Raw genomic sequence first — 15,041 nt, forward strand, 5'->3', positions numbered from 1 at the left:
AGATTTTATACATTTATTACCATAATAATAAATAAAAGTTAATAATAATTCATTTTATCAAATAGAGTTTAAAAGGATAAGTATGCTTTTAACCTATAATTAACTTTAATTAAGAGCACCTTAAAACAGGCCTATTACATACTACCACCCTTAAAATAAATTTCGTCCTCGAAATTTCAAAACAAAACCTTTTAGATTGTTTAAAAACAAAGAATCACATAAAGAAAACAAAGCTAAACAAAACTCATACTAACTCAACCGTTAACTAACTTTCAAATCAATATTTCGCTCAAATCTCCAAACTCCAACAACAAAATCCTTAACTTGTATAACTTTACTAGTTCCATCAAATCATTACCCCGAATTCAATTCTCAACTCTCCCTTAACAACACATAATCACATATTTCAATCCTCAAACTTCTATATCTAATATCCTTAATAACCAACAATAAATCCCAAAGATCTTTTTCCCTGCTATGTAGCTAAGCCATCTAATGAATCGGCATACGGTTGCAGGCCCGCTCTGTTACCATGTGTAACAGCCCGCTCTTCCGAGCTGTTAATAAAGAACACTTAATCCTTAAATGATCACAATTAACCTTTTACACGTAGCGGAAAAATAATTAACCTTAACCTTAATCTTAAACTCGATCCTGGACCTGTGGGTTATGGGCCCACAAAGCAACCTTAAATAACTCAAATGAATAATCTTTGAATAAATAATAAACTTCGATTCTCATTCACATTTACAACCATTAATAATACTTATCTCACCAATGAATAAAACCTTAATTATAAAGTATAATTGACAAATCCAATATGCACACACATGACTTCCTTGAATCCAACTCGAGCTCCAACACACACCTGCTTACAAAGAAAAAGAAATAGAAAAACAAAACATCCAAAATGAGTGGAAAACTCGTAACCTTTACTTCAGCCCGTCAAAACGTTTTTATTTCAAACCATTTGTTCAAAGAGTTTTCAAAACATAACTTAGCAATTGTTCGGAAATAGACTTTTGCTGTATTTGAAAACGTATAGCTGGCATTGATCATTCCCTTCACAAATCAGTGGCAAGAACAGGCTTTGGACACAAACGTAACTTATTATAGAACACAAATTATCACACAAATTCGACCGTTCCGGTCTTAGCTTTAATTTCAGTATCTTTCCTCCACCTGTAACTTGCCCACTTTTCCATATCCGTTCATAATCCAATGCCAGCAAAACAACTAAGAATCATATGTTTAGTTTACAATATAATTTCAAAATCTATTTCACCACACAAATTATTTCCGAACAATTCCACAAACAATTTCACAATATCAATCAAATTAAACAATCATCCAATATAAATGCAATTCATGATATTCATGGCCATGGATATATGATCATATAAAATAAAGAATAAATTTTAAACACACAAGGGCACAAAGTAAGTTTGCTGAACATAAAAGTTACCTTAGTATAATAAGAAATTTTCTTAATATATCCAAGAACGATGCACTTTAATCTCTAATAATAACCCTTAATCTTAATCACCAATTCCTAACTTGAGCTCCATAAATCACTCTCCAGAAATGATGACAACAACAACAACCCGCAGCTAAGATGACAGCTATCACACAAGAAGTCAAAGGGGCATATCTCCTAGCGCACATATCCGAATTAAGTGATTCTTGAGCCTAATTTGAATATCTCGAAGAGATCTACAACTTTAGTGAAGGAGCTATGAGCAAAATTTGATTGCATCGAAGAGCAAATTGAAGAAGAATAGATCGTGACTGGAAAATATTTTTTTGGTATTTATGAACCTTGATGACAGTTAAAAGCATATCCGAGCTTGAACAAGAGCACAAGGGTGGGAGATGACAGTAAATTGAATAAAATAAACATGGAGGAGAGAGACAGTGGAGGAGGGAGAATTTTGGGGCTTGACTTCTGAGTTTTCTTTTTAGAGTATAAATGTATGTAGTAAGACAATTTGATCACAATCATGATGTATAATGATGACAACAAAGCATGAATTTGGCTACTCTTGTAGTTGACACGAATTGAGGAAGTGAGTAGCTAGAATGATGACAAAGCATTGAGTAAATGGTCACCTCATACATATTAAGATTATAAAATTAGATTTTATACATTTATTACCATAATAATAAATAAAAGTTAATAATAATTCATTTTATCAAATAGAGTTTAAAAGGATAAGTATGCTTTTAACCTATAATTAACTTTAATTAAGAGCACCTTAAAACATGCCTATTACATACTACCACCCTTAAAATAAATTTCGTCCTCGAAATTTCAAAACAAAACCTTTTAGATCGTTTAAAAACAAAGAATCACATAAAGAAAACAAAGCTAACCAAAACTCATACTAACTCAACCGTTAACTAACTTTCAAATCAATATTTCGCTCAAATCTCCAAACTCCAACAACAAAATCCTTAACTTGTATAAATTTACTAGTTCCATCAAATCATTACCCCGAATTCAATTCTCAACTCTCCCTTAACAACACATAATCACATATTTCAATCCTCAAACTTCTATATCTAATATCCTTAATAACCAACAATAAATCCCAAAGATTTTTTTCCCTGCTATGTAGCTAAGCCATCTAATGACTCGACATACGGTTGCAGGCCCGCTCTGATACCATGTGTAACAGCCCGCTCTTTCGAGCTGTTAATAAAGAACACTTAACCCTTAATGATCACAATTAACCTTTAACAAGCAGCGGAATAATTAACCTTAAATCTTAAACTCGATCCTGAACATGTGGGTTATGGGCCCACAAAATAACCTTATATAACCTTGAATGAATAATCTTTAAAAAATATAAACCTGTAATTCACATTCAAACTTACAAACAATTCAGAAACTATTTCATGTGGCCTATTACAGTAACGGTGTCTTGGATTGGGACCGTTTGATCAAGGGTGCACGTTGCACTTAACCTGGCTGCTGCAAGTTTATTTCTTTTGTTTCTTATGTTTAATTCAAGTTAATAAGGGGACAAGAAACTTAATACCCCCATTTAGTTAATTCCTTTAATTAGCTTTTATTTGCTGCATTAAGGGAGACTTTTGAGATATTTGGTAATCAATTTTGGCCGGCCTTTGAGCTGCTTGTAACCGCCATCTTTAGCTGTTTGTTTAGGCCATTTATAACCAATTTTATTGTGGAAATAATCATCCAATAATTAAGAAAACAACCCACTTGTTTCAGTTTCTTTGAATTATTGCTCATAATTCAGTTTGTCATTGTTTAGGACGTGATTCCTAATCGTGGCTTCGATTGTAAGTCAATAGGTCTTGTCTTGCAGTCACGATTGACGGGCAACAGATCTAGCTTGTTAATTTACTATCCGTGTTTGTATTTTCCGTTGCCAATTCGTATCATTTGTGGTATCAGAGCAAGGACTCGTATTTCTTACGAGCAAAGATGAATTTTGACGATCCTGACTTTCTAAAACATCTCCGTGAAGCCTTGAGGAACGTCCATGATGGAGATCCTCGTAGGCAGCCTAGACGTGAACCGGTACGGGTTGTGGATGAATTCAAAGTTACAGAACTTCCTGAGTTTGTTGGTGGAATAGACCAGGAAGTTTATTTGGAATGGGAACGCAAGATCGATCGAATGTTCGATTTCAAAAACCTTGAAGATGAGAAGCGTTGGAGATATGCGATACTGAAACTAGGAAGAGGAGCTTCATTATGGTTCGAAGGGCTGAAGGCCAAGCGAACTCGTGATGGAAAGGAGAAAATTACGTCTTGGGAGTCCTTGAAACGTAAACTCTGAAAAAGGTATGTGCCAACGACTCATAGAATAACTACTTATCGTAACATTGTTGAGTTCAGGCAAGGGAAATTGAGTGTGGGAGAATATATTGATGAATTTGAAAAATTGTCTTTGATGGGAGAAATTGATGAAATAGAGGAACAAAAAATGTCACGATTTCTACGTGTTCTGAATTTCAGTATTGCTAATACGATACCCATATTCGTATTTTGATACACTTTGTGGGCTATGTTTGAAACTGGAAACCCAAGGGAAAACGAAATATGGGGGAGGGTCGAGTATGGATTATGGTAATGCCAAATCTTGGTCTAAACCCGAGTCTACCTCGAAATTAGCCCAAAATTGGTTAGTTCGACCAAGGAAACGATTCTGTCCAAGGTTCGATGTTTTAAGTGTCAAGGGTTTGGGAGTCATCAAAATGCGTGTCCAAATAAAAGAGTAGTAACCTTAAGGGAAGCCATTGAGTACCGTGAGGAAGTGTTTAAAGAGGAGAGAAGGATGGGTGACATCTTTGTGTTTGATGAGGGCGACGAGGATGAGGAGGTGGAAGGGTATGAGGCTCCAATGTATGATACGGCTCTGGTTCTTAGAACTCTACAGACCCAGATTGCATCTACCGATTCAGACCAACGAGACCAACTATTTCATACTAAATGTCTAGTCAAGGATAAGTGGTGCAGTGTGATTATTGATGGGGGGAGTTGCACTAATGTTGCTTCTAGCGAGATGGTTTCAAAATTGGGCTTAATCACTATAGCTCATCCTAAACCATACGCACTCCATTCGCTCGATGATGGCAATAGTGTGAAGGTGTCGAAACAGATGAGGGTTGGATTGACTATAGGTTCGTGTGAGGACGAAATTCTTTGTGACGTTATTCCTATGGATGCTTGTCATATATTAATAGGGCGTCCTTGGAAGTTTGATAGAGATGTTGTACACAAGAGGAGAATCAATGAATATGAAATGAGGGACAAGGGCAAGAAGATCGTGTTGAAGCCGATGTCCTCACAGGAGGTTCTATCTATGAGTACTAAACAGAAGAAGAAGCCAAGTCTCACTATGTTGGCTAGTGAACGAGAGATTAAGCAAGCCCTTGATCATGGAGAAATAATGTATTTGCTCGTAGCCAAGGAAGGTTTAGAGGGTCAAAATTCGAAGGAAGGCAGCCCCTTTGCCGAATTACTTTTTGAGTACAAGGATGTGTTTCCCGGCGACTTGCCACCAGGTTTGCCTCCTATTCGCAGTATTGAACATCAAATTGATCTTGCTGCAGGAGCCTCATTGCCTAATAAGGCTGCCTATCGCTGTAATCCGGAGGACACCAAGGAATTACAAAAGCAAATTGATGAACTTATGAGTCGAGGTTATGTTCGAGAAAGCTTAAGTCCATGTGTTGTACTCGTTTTTCTTGTACCTAAGAAGGATGAAACGTGGAGGATGTGTGTTAATTGTAGGGCTGTGAATAAAATTACCATAAAGTGTCGTTTCCCAATCCCGAGGCTTGATGATATGGTAGATGAGCTCCATGGTTTGGTGGTGTTCTCAAAAATTGATTTGCGAAGTGGCTATCACCAGATTCAAATGCGTGAAGGGGATGAGTGGAAAACAACTTTCAAGACAAAACATGATTTGTATGAGTGGACTGTCATGCCATTTGGTTTCAATAATGCTCCTAGTACTTTTATGAGGTTAATGAACGAAGTGCTTAAGTCGTTCTTGGGAAAATTCGTTGTGGTTTATCTCGATGATATATTGGTGTATAGTAGAAGCGAAGAAGATAAATTTGGTTCATTTGAGGCATGTTTTCGAAAACCCTTAGAGCTCAAAAACTATATGGGAAATAGGAGAAGTGTTCGTTCCTTGTTGATAATGTGGTATTTGTTGTGGGCAAAAATTACCATGCCAATGTGTACCAATAAAGGTACGACACGTGGCACGTATTACGCCCCGAGAGCAAACCATACAACCTCTATTCTGATGTATAAATACCTATCTAAATAACGACAAAATATACGTACCGGTATTCACGTATGTATAAATGTATGTATTCTCGTCTATACATAAGCAGTGTATATGGCCAGTGATGTATGATGGCACAAAAGCCCAAACAAGCCCATTTATGACCTAAAGAGCCAAAAAACTGCCAAAGGAAAGGACACTTGTCCTCTCCTCCTGCTTCAGCCAATAACGTAAGGGAATGTTAGGTCATTCCCCAAATAACCTAGTACTATATAAAGCCCCATTTTCCAAGAAAAAGGGGTCACAATCACAACATAATCAAGGATATTTATTGCTCTGCCTTCTCTCTACTTTCTCTCTCTAAAAACGCATTCTTGCTTAAACATCGGCTACCGGAAACCTCCAAGTCTAACTCACCGGAAAAACCCCACAACATTTGGCGCCGTCTGTGGGGAGGTACGGTAGTATGGAAGAGCAACGACAGGAAAACGATGCTGGGCAGCCTGTACGGGTAGAACGGCCACCTCTGGAAAAGGAAACGCCGACCGAGCAGCAGCATACGCCGGCTCCAAGAATCACTGGAGATGCCGCCCGGCTTTTTGCAGCAGGGCACACACCTCGTCATGCCGCCGAGGTGGAAGTGCTCAGTGAGGAGGACGAGCAGGCAAACTGCACTCCCCTTGGTGGGCACCTAGATCCCCAATCAGGCACAGTAATGGAGGAAAATCCAGACATGCCCGTGTATGTGGGAGCCCTACGAGCCATCTTGGCCGAGTTCCAAGTTGATATGGGAAAGACAGTCAACGCTGAGGTGCAGAAGAGCATGTTGATTTACACCACCACTGCAGCTGCCAATCATGAGAGGCCTGCGGATAACAGGCCGTCATTGTCCCTGCGTCCCACGAACGTCTGGACCAGGCAGACGAGCGAGGATGTCAGGAGGCGGCTGCCAGCAAATCAGGCCTTGTCTTACCTACCGCGCCGACTGCCTCAACGGCTGGTCGGCAAAACGTCTCGAGGACGTGAGAAGCCACACGTAGAGCAGGTTCATGATTCTGAGTCTGAACTTTCTGATACCGGGTCAACCCCCGTCATGCCGGATAGACCTCTCCCTCACCCAACTTACACGCACTTGAGCCAGGCGCGCCCAGGGGCCACTCGTCCAACTCTTCAAACTCGCCGTCGTGAGTCTTCTCGGCGAGAGCCGTACTCAAGGTACCAGGATCCTGTGTATCACATTCAGGAGGGAGTCTCCAACATGGCCTTGGGACATTCCACCCCTTTTGCAGATAACATCATGAGAGCACCGAGGGAGCCCAAGGTTAAGCTGCCCAACATTGATGCCTATGATGGGACTACAGATCCAGACATGCATCTCTTAGTTTACCGGCATCACATGTACGTTCAAGGAACAACTGACTCAACTTGGTGTAAGTATTTCCCCGGTACTCTCAAAGGAGTAGCATCTAAGTGGTTTGAGAGGCTTCCAACTGGAACCATTCGCTCTTTTTCGGAGCTCGAGTTATTGTTTTCTACCCGGTTCATGGCTCACAAGGAAGAAAAGAAGACGAGCATGCATTTGAGTCGAATTCAGCAAGGGAAAGATGAGTCTCTAAGGAGCTATGTGAAAAGATTCAACTTAGAGGCAGGGAAAATTCCAGATTTGCCGGATGGTGTTGCATTTGATAACTTCATTAGAGGGCTTAAGAAGGGCTCATTCAAGTTTGATCTGGTAAAGAAAAGTGTGCGAACTATGGCAGAGGTGCTGGATGAGGCCGAGGCCTTTATCCACGCAACAGAAATTTACAGTGTCCCGAAAGAGCCTCGAGGAAGTGATACCGCTGAGCCAGCGGCAAAAAAAGAGAAATTTGAGAAAAAGAGCCGGCCTAATGGGACTTGGGCTATTGCAAAGGAATCAGACCGGGCTCCCGGGGCGGCAGGTCAGAAGAGGTCCGAAACCTATGACAGGAAACGATTTGAGTATAACACAGACATGTACACAATTCTGATGGACGTTGGGTCCAAGTATGAGATTGACCGACCATTTCCCATGAAGTTGCCACCGGAAAGCAGGGACCCTAAGATGTATTGTCACTTTCATAGTGACATTGACATGACACCAAAGAATGTAAGAGCCTAAAAAGGGCACTGGACGACCTAGCCGCTAAGGGATTCCTAAAGAGTTATATCAGCAGGAATACAGGAGGTTTCGGAAAACCGTTCTACAAAAAGAACAATCACCTCCCTCAGAAGAGGATGGGAACCGTACTGACCCAGAGTTTGTGGCTGTCATATCAGGAGGGTTGGCCGCCGGTGGTCCAACCATGAGGGGTCAGAAAGATTATGCCAAGCGGCTGGGGCAAGTGATGTTGTCAAGCAAGGCCACAACCGACCCATTTCCAAAAGTAGAAATCGGCGAGGCCGACCGTGGGAAAATTGCCACCCCGCATGACGATTTGTTGGTGATTGAGTTAAACGTCGCCAATCTGAGGGTTAGGCGTATCTTGGTTGATACAGGAAGTTCGTCAGACATAATTAGTCTAGAGTGCTTGAACCGGCTGCAACATGATTCCTCAAAGATCGAGAAAATTCACTATCCCATTATAGGCTTCGGAGGTAGTGTCATCCAACCAGTCGGCATCATTTCTCTCCCTGTGCGAATGGGAAACAAAAAAGAATCTCGTCAAATGGACGTCCGTTTCCTCATAGTGAAAGATCTGACGACATATAATATTATCTTGGGGCGTCCTACCTTGAACAGGGCAAAGGCTGTTATTGTGACTCACTTGATGCTTCTTAAGTTTGTCTGTGATGATGGGAGCGTCAGCACCATACATGGTGATCAGCAACAAGCTAGAGACTGCTATTTAACCACCTTGAGTCCGGAAGCATGGGGGTCAGGTGAAGAGAAAGACACGTTGGGAAACAAACGAAAATGTGGCGACACACAATCCAAATCCCTGAAAGAGACACTAACTATCTCAGCGGCGCACATGGAAGAAAGACGGCCAGAGCCTGTTGGGGCTCATTTCACTGTGGTATTGAATACAGATAAGCCAGGCAGAGTAGTGCCCATTGGAATTCCTCCTGACGACCCGATGTCGGCAGAGTTGGTCCACCTATTAAGAGAATTTGAAGATATTTTTGCCTTTAATATTGAAGAAATGCCAGGCATTGACCCTGCCGTGGCCGTCCATAAGCTGAATGTGGACCCAAATTTTAAACCGGTCCGACAAAAGAAAAGGAACCATGGGGAAGATAGAAATCAGGCGGCAGCGGCGGAAATACAGAAGTTGATGGATGCAGGGTTTGTTCGGCCTAGTCAGTATCCCGACTGGGTTGCTAATGCATGTGGTCCTCGTCAAGAAACCAAACGGCACCTGGAGGATGTGTGTTGATTACACCAACCTCAATAAGGCATGTCCCAAAGACAGCTTCCCACTGCCGAAGATCGATCGGCTTGTCGACTCCACGGCGGGACATGCCATGATGAGCTTCATGGATGCATACTCAGGGTTTCATCAGATCCCCTTGTGGCCTGACGACCAGGAAAAAACGTCATTTATTACAGAACAAGGTCTATACTGCTACAAAGTAATGCCGTTTGGGTTAAAGAATGCACCGGCCACCTTTCAGCGTCTTATTAAGACTGTGTTCACCAAACAGCTCGGCAGAAACATTGAAGCTTACATTGATGATATGATTGTGAAAAGTAAGCAGCGGGCGGCACACATAGCTGATCTGAGGGAGACATTTGAGACTATTTGAGCTTACAACATGAGATTGAATCCTAAGAAGTGTGTGTTTGGGGTAACGTCGGGCAAATTATTAGGTTTCTTGATTGATGAAAGAGGAATTGTAGCCAACCCGGACAAGATCCAGGCAGTAATTGACATGAGCTCACCAAAGACAGTAAAAGAGGTCCAGCGGCTCACAGGTTGTCTGGCCGCCCTGGGCAGATTTCTTTCCAGAGCCGGAGACAAATGTCACTACTTTTTTAGGGCAATCAGAAAGAAGGCTAAGTTTGAATGGTCGGATGAAGCCGAGGCGGCGCTGGTTAGATTAAAAGAGTATTTGCACACCTTACCTCGTCTTGTTATCCCTTTGCAGGGAGAGACTTTATACATGTATCTTGCTGTATCTGAACACTCGCTGAGTGCCGTTCTACTGACAGAGAGGGAAGGAATACAGATGCCAGTGTACTTCGTCAGTCATGTTCTTCAAAATGCTGAAATTAGATACCCTACGGTGGAAGAATTTGGTTTAGCCTTGTTTATGGCCAGCAAAAAGCTTCGTCCTTACTTCTTAGCCCACAGGATTGTGGTCTACACGGATCAGCCGCTTAAACTGCCTTTCACAAAGCTGGAGGCGTCAAGCCGAATGCTGAGCTGGGCTATCGAGCTGAATGCCTTTGATATCACTTATGAACCTAGAAAAGCCGTCAAGGGGCAAGCTTGTGCAGACTTTATTGTTGAAATGACGAGCCCTGTCTTTGACAAGAATACAAAGACGGTGTGGACATTGTACGTAGACGGCTCGTCCACGCAGAACGGTTGTGGAGCCGGGATAATCTGCCAATCGCCAGAAGGGGATACTTTTGAGTATGCTATGCGGTTTAACTTCCAGGTGTCCAACAATGAGGCTGAGTATGAAGCCCTGCTTTGTGGTATTAAAATGTGTAAAGCGGTCGGTGCCGAAGAAATCTTAGCACTATCTGACTCTCAACTGATTGTGAGCCAAGTCAATGGAACCTACGAGGCAAGGGAACCGACGATGGTTAAGTATATGCAGGCCGTCCACCAAGAGGTGGAGCCACTGAAAAGCTTTGAAGTAAGGCAAGTCCCTCGCTCAGAAAATAACCAAGCCGATGCCTTGTCAAAGTTGGCCAGTTCTGCGTCTTGTGATAGCCCTCGTCACGTGTTCTGGGAGGTAAAGGAACATAAAAGCATCAAGAAAATGGAGGTAGAAACTCTAGACAGGACCTCCACATGGATGGATGACATAATTAACTTCAAAATGAATGGAGTCTTGCCAGAAGACTCGAGGCAAGCTGTAATACCTCGTATTTTTCTATAATTATAAATATATTTTTATTATATTTATAAAAAATTTCGTGTATTTTTATAAATTAATTTCATTTAATGAGAATTAAATGCGCTTTTGTTTTTAATTAATTTAAATATTAATTATTTCGAAAACCGTATTTTATCAAATAAATTCAAGGAATTTATTTAATCGGGAATTGTTGGGTCGTATTTCAAAAACGAATTTAACAAACTTAAAGCCCGGTCGTTTTGTTTTAATTAAACCCAACAAAGCTTGCAAGGAATTTAATGAACTAAGCCCGAAAGCAAGCCCAACTCAAAATTACCCTAACCTAGCCCACAAAGGAGAGGAACCTATAAATAAGACCTCATGTCAAACCCTCACAACCAAAAAAATTCAGAAATCTCTCTCTCCTCTTCCCCTCTCCTTGCGGCACACTCCAACCCACACTCCCTCCTCTTCGTGCGCCCTTGCTTGCAGCGGAAGCCAGCCCCCTCGCCCGTCTCTCTCGCCCGTCCCGCAGCGCAGCGTAGCACTACGTGCCTGCGAGTTGCGTGGTCGTGCTCGCCCTCGTGCATCACCCTCGACGTGCCGCAACACAACAGCAACATTGTGTGTGCGGGTTGTGTGCCTCGCCCGTGCCCAGCTCGTCGCCCCTCTCGTCCCTTTGTGCGCGCGCACCCGCTGCTGCTTGCGGTGCGTGTTGCGTGTGGTTGTTGTTGCATTGTTTGCTCGACGCACACGCACACAACACAAGTAATTGTTGTGTGTGTGTGTGTGTGTTGTCAATTGGAAAAATCAAATTTTGTTTTCAAAAATATTAATTTTCAGTTTTAAATCGATTTAATTATTGTGATTAAGTTTAATTCTGGGATTGTTTAGGTTAATTAAAACGGTTATGAACACCGTATTGGGTTAGTATTGTGTTTTAATTAAAGAGATTGGTTTTAATGATTGAAATTATAATTTTCAGATTTTATATGTTTATAAAGTATGGATTTTTGAAGTCAAAACATGTTTTCGGATTAAACTATTGTTAGGGTTTTGGTTTCAAATTGATTGAACGATTTATTTACATAATTTAATGCCAATTTAAATTATGGGAATCAATCTAAATTTTTATAATGTTTATAAGCTTTAAAAGGTTGGTTTTTAACGGTTTTAAAGCGAAAAAGTCAATGTTTTTATGCTAGGACTTGAGTTGACTATTTGAGACTATTAAATTACCAATTATGAGTGATTTCTAATTAAACTAAGGGTTTTAGTTTCTTAAATAGTTGCTGGAAATTTAGTAAACATGGATAATAATTTAGTTCTCTTATTTTGTTTTATAGGAGTTGATTTCTAGTGAGTCGTGATTCGCACAGTGGCCCCCGTACGGTATTCCAGGTACGTACAAGACTAGGGTGACCACCCATCCCTTGAGGACTCTGTGAAGTGTATTGAATGCGAATCATGTGAACTTATATGTTGTTATGAATTCATGTTTGATGATTGGGAATAATTATGTTATTATGAATTCATGTTTAATGTTGAGAACAAGCATGTTATTATTATTGTTGAATCTATGTGAACGAGCATGTTATGAATTGAATTATGCTTTATAGATTCTATTGAACTATCATGTTATGGACTTTTATAATCGTTGAATTATGTCAAGCATGTTATTCAAGTTGGTTTGCATGTATGAGTATTGCGCATGCAAGTTGTTATTATTATTATGCTATAGTACAGGATGTCTAGCATAATCATTGAGCCAGTTGAATATTGCCAGTGAGCAATATATATTCTACCAAAGGGGTAGAATATGTTAGAGAGTCTATGTGAATTGAATTAAGGACAATTCGTGCTAAGGGCACACCCCGCTTGTTAATAGGCAATGTCGGGTTATCTCAAACATTGTTTTTGAGAAGGAACAATGGGAGTAATTTCACTTGAGTCTTGTTTGATCACAAGTCCTAAAGAAGTAAAATATTAAAAAGAGTCATTGTTGAATTGTTTAATTGTTTAATTGTTTGTATGTTGTGTCTTGAGTAGAGTCTTGAGTCGCCTTGAACATAATATACTAATTAACGTAAAGTGTAACCCAAAGAGCTTCAACACTCTTGGAACGTATATACCTTGAGTATGAATAATGGGGGGAGTCTTGCCGGAAAACTTGTACTCCTAGAATGATACAAGACGTTGTTTCATTCTCTTTTATGCCGTTGTGCATTGGAATTCCTGTCGGTATGGCCCGACTGTCGGTAGTAGCCCGACTTATTTTGGTGTATGGTTGGCTCCCATCACCCTTTTCTTTCCTTTTGAGGATACTTTATTTTACCCGTTCGAAGCTACTTTTTATTAAACTGTGAGTCAAGAGTCGTGTCTCGTGTTGAGTCTTGTCTCCATGTTTACTTGTTTATTTTATGGCTTTTGCATGTGGATTATCTATTTTGTCGAGTGAAGCATGTTAGGATAGAATGTTATTCTCGCTTGTTCGTACTCATCTTTTGCTGACTTCGTGCTTCATGTCTTCTGGTCATGGCCTTTGCCTTAATGACCCTATGATGATCCATCAATTGCATTTGCGTTGCTGGGGAGTAGATTTTCAATAAAGCAGGTTTGTAGAGATAACTTGCGGGAGAAGTTATCATGGGATTCGTGTTGAGAGTTAATTTTCCGTAATTTATAAACTCTATTTACTTTTATTTATAGTCATGACTAATATTACTATTTCAGTTAATGGATTTCAAACGGTTTGTTTTAGTTTGGGCCTCAACGGTTCCAACTTGTTTTAATGACCATTAACTATTTATTTAATATGTTTGAAAGTTAGTTAATTCTGCTGCGTAATTCTGGTAAATAGCCTTAGCCGTTATCACGGTGGCGGTAATATCTTGGTAATTCCTGTGTTTTAAGTTGGAAAATGTTTTATAAAAAGCAAGGAATTATTAGGGTGTTACAAAGTGGTAGTTGCGGAGCTCTAGTTTGAGAGCTGCTTTGCATTAATTAATAGTGCAAAGTGGTAAATCCTTAAACTATGATTGCGGAACTTTAGGATTTTCGAAAACTATTATCCTAAAGTCAAAATGTTGTATATATATATATATATATATATATATATATATATATATATATATATATATATATATATATATATATTCTCGAAAATTCCGAATTAATTATTCATTTATTTATTTATTTAATTCTATTAATTATTTTTGAAAATAATCTAACTAATTAAGTTATTCGATCGATTATTTTAAATTTTCGATTTTAATTTCTAATAATTTCGTGTATATTTGAAGTTATTTATTTAAATTAATTTCGAAATTTTTTATCTCTTTTCTAAGTGAGGAATGGGTAGAATAAGAAGGGTATAATTAGTCTAAGTATGTGTTGTTTAAGTATGCCTTTCTAATCAAGTGTTTATGTGATTATGCCTTGATTCTTGTGATCTTTTAATTAAAGTTGATCATGTTCTGTTTTGCTTTATGTGATTAATTGCATCACGATTCATGATTAAGCATGTACTTGTGCATTGAAATTGTATGGCTCAACGAAACTTTGTTTTTGGAACACTTTAGTAAGACTTTGTAGTTGTTAACCTTCAGGGTTAAGATGTTGATTTCAACGTACGCAAATCTAGGAAACCTAGAGAAGCTAGACTGTGAGACCCCACACATTTATGTGAAGAAGATTGAGTTTGCCTGCAATTACTTTGCTACAGTGAAGAACCTACCTGAACTAAGAAAGAAAGATGTTATGGCAGAGATGGTTATTCATTTCTTACCTTCCAAGAACCCATATATAGAACTTAAGAACCGATTTCGGGATATGCATATGGAAAATGGTATTCCCAATTACTACAAGTATGGTACTTGTTTTGGACAAATTCTACCTAGGATTGAATTCGTCGGAGGGAGGGGGTGCTAACAATCCGAATAAGCAAGACAATATAAAGATGGAGAGAACAAGGATATGAAACTCTTACAGAAAAAGGGGGAGAGGAGTAGTTTATTATATGTAGTGTGAATGTGTATGAATTCCGTGTCCATAGACTAACATAGCTAAGCCATTTTATAGGCTTTTCGTAATAAGAGTGTAACGTTCACACTTAATTGTACATAATTAGGCATTAAATGAGTAATGATGGCTTGCTTATCAATGGTTCGTAACCGCTGCATTTAATCAAGGAGTAATTGGGTGTAACTCCCATATCATTCAATCGCTTGTAACC

General features: G+C 39.8%; 1 protein-coding gene across 6 annotated transcripts in view; it reads left to right on the forward strand.

The window, feature by feature from the left end:
* LOC110795850 (uncharacterized) overlaps positions 1–15,041 on the forward strand; it is a 30,795-nt gene that overhangs the window by 3,129 nt on the left and 12,625 nt on the right. For 2 of the 6 annotated variants that reach the window (XM_056836687.1, XM_056836686.1), the window contains exons 1-2: positions 6,221–11,515; positions 12,154–12,208. In XM_056836687.1, the coding sequence (XP_056692665.1) occupies positions 6,240–7,913 (1,674 nt within the window). In that variant the 5' untranslated portion in view covers positions 6,221–6,239 and the 3' untranslated portion in view covers positions 7,914–11,515; positions 12,154–12,208. Of the gene's footprint in view, positions 1–3,424; positions 3,817–6,220; positions 11,516–12,153; positions 12,209–13,405; positions 13,846–15,041 lie in introns of those variants that run through there. The other 4 variants (XM_056836688.1, XR_008927747.1, XR_008927746.1 and 1 more) reach the window with 4 other exon arrangements.

Source organism: Spinacia oleracea, chromosome 2 (assembly GCF_020520425.1).
Source record: "Spinacia oleracea cultivar Varoflay chromosome 2, BTI_SOV_V1, whole genome shotgun sequence".
Classification (NCBI taxonomy): domain Eukaryota; kingdom Viridiplantae; phylum Streptophyta; class Magnoliopsida; order Caryophyllales; family Amaranthaceae; genus Spinacia; species Spinacia oleracea.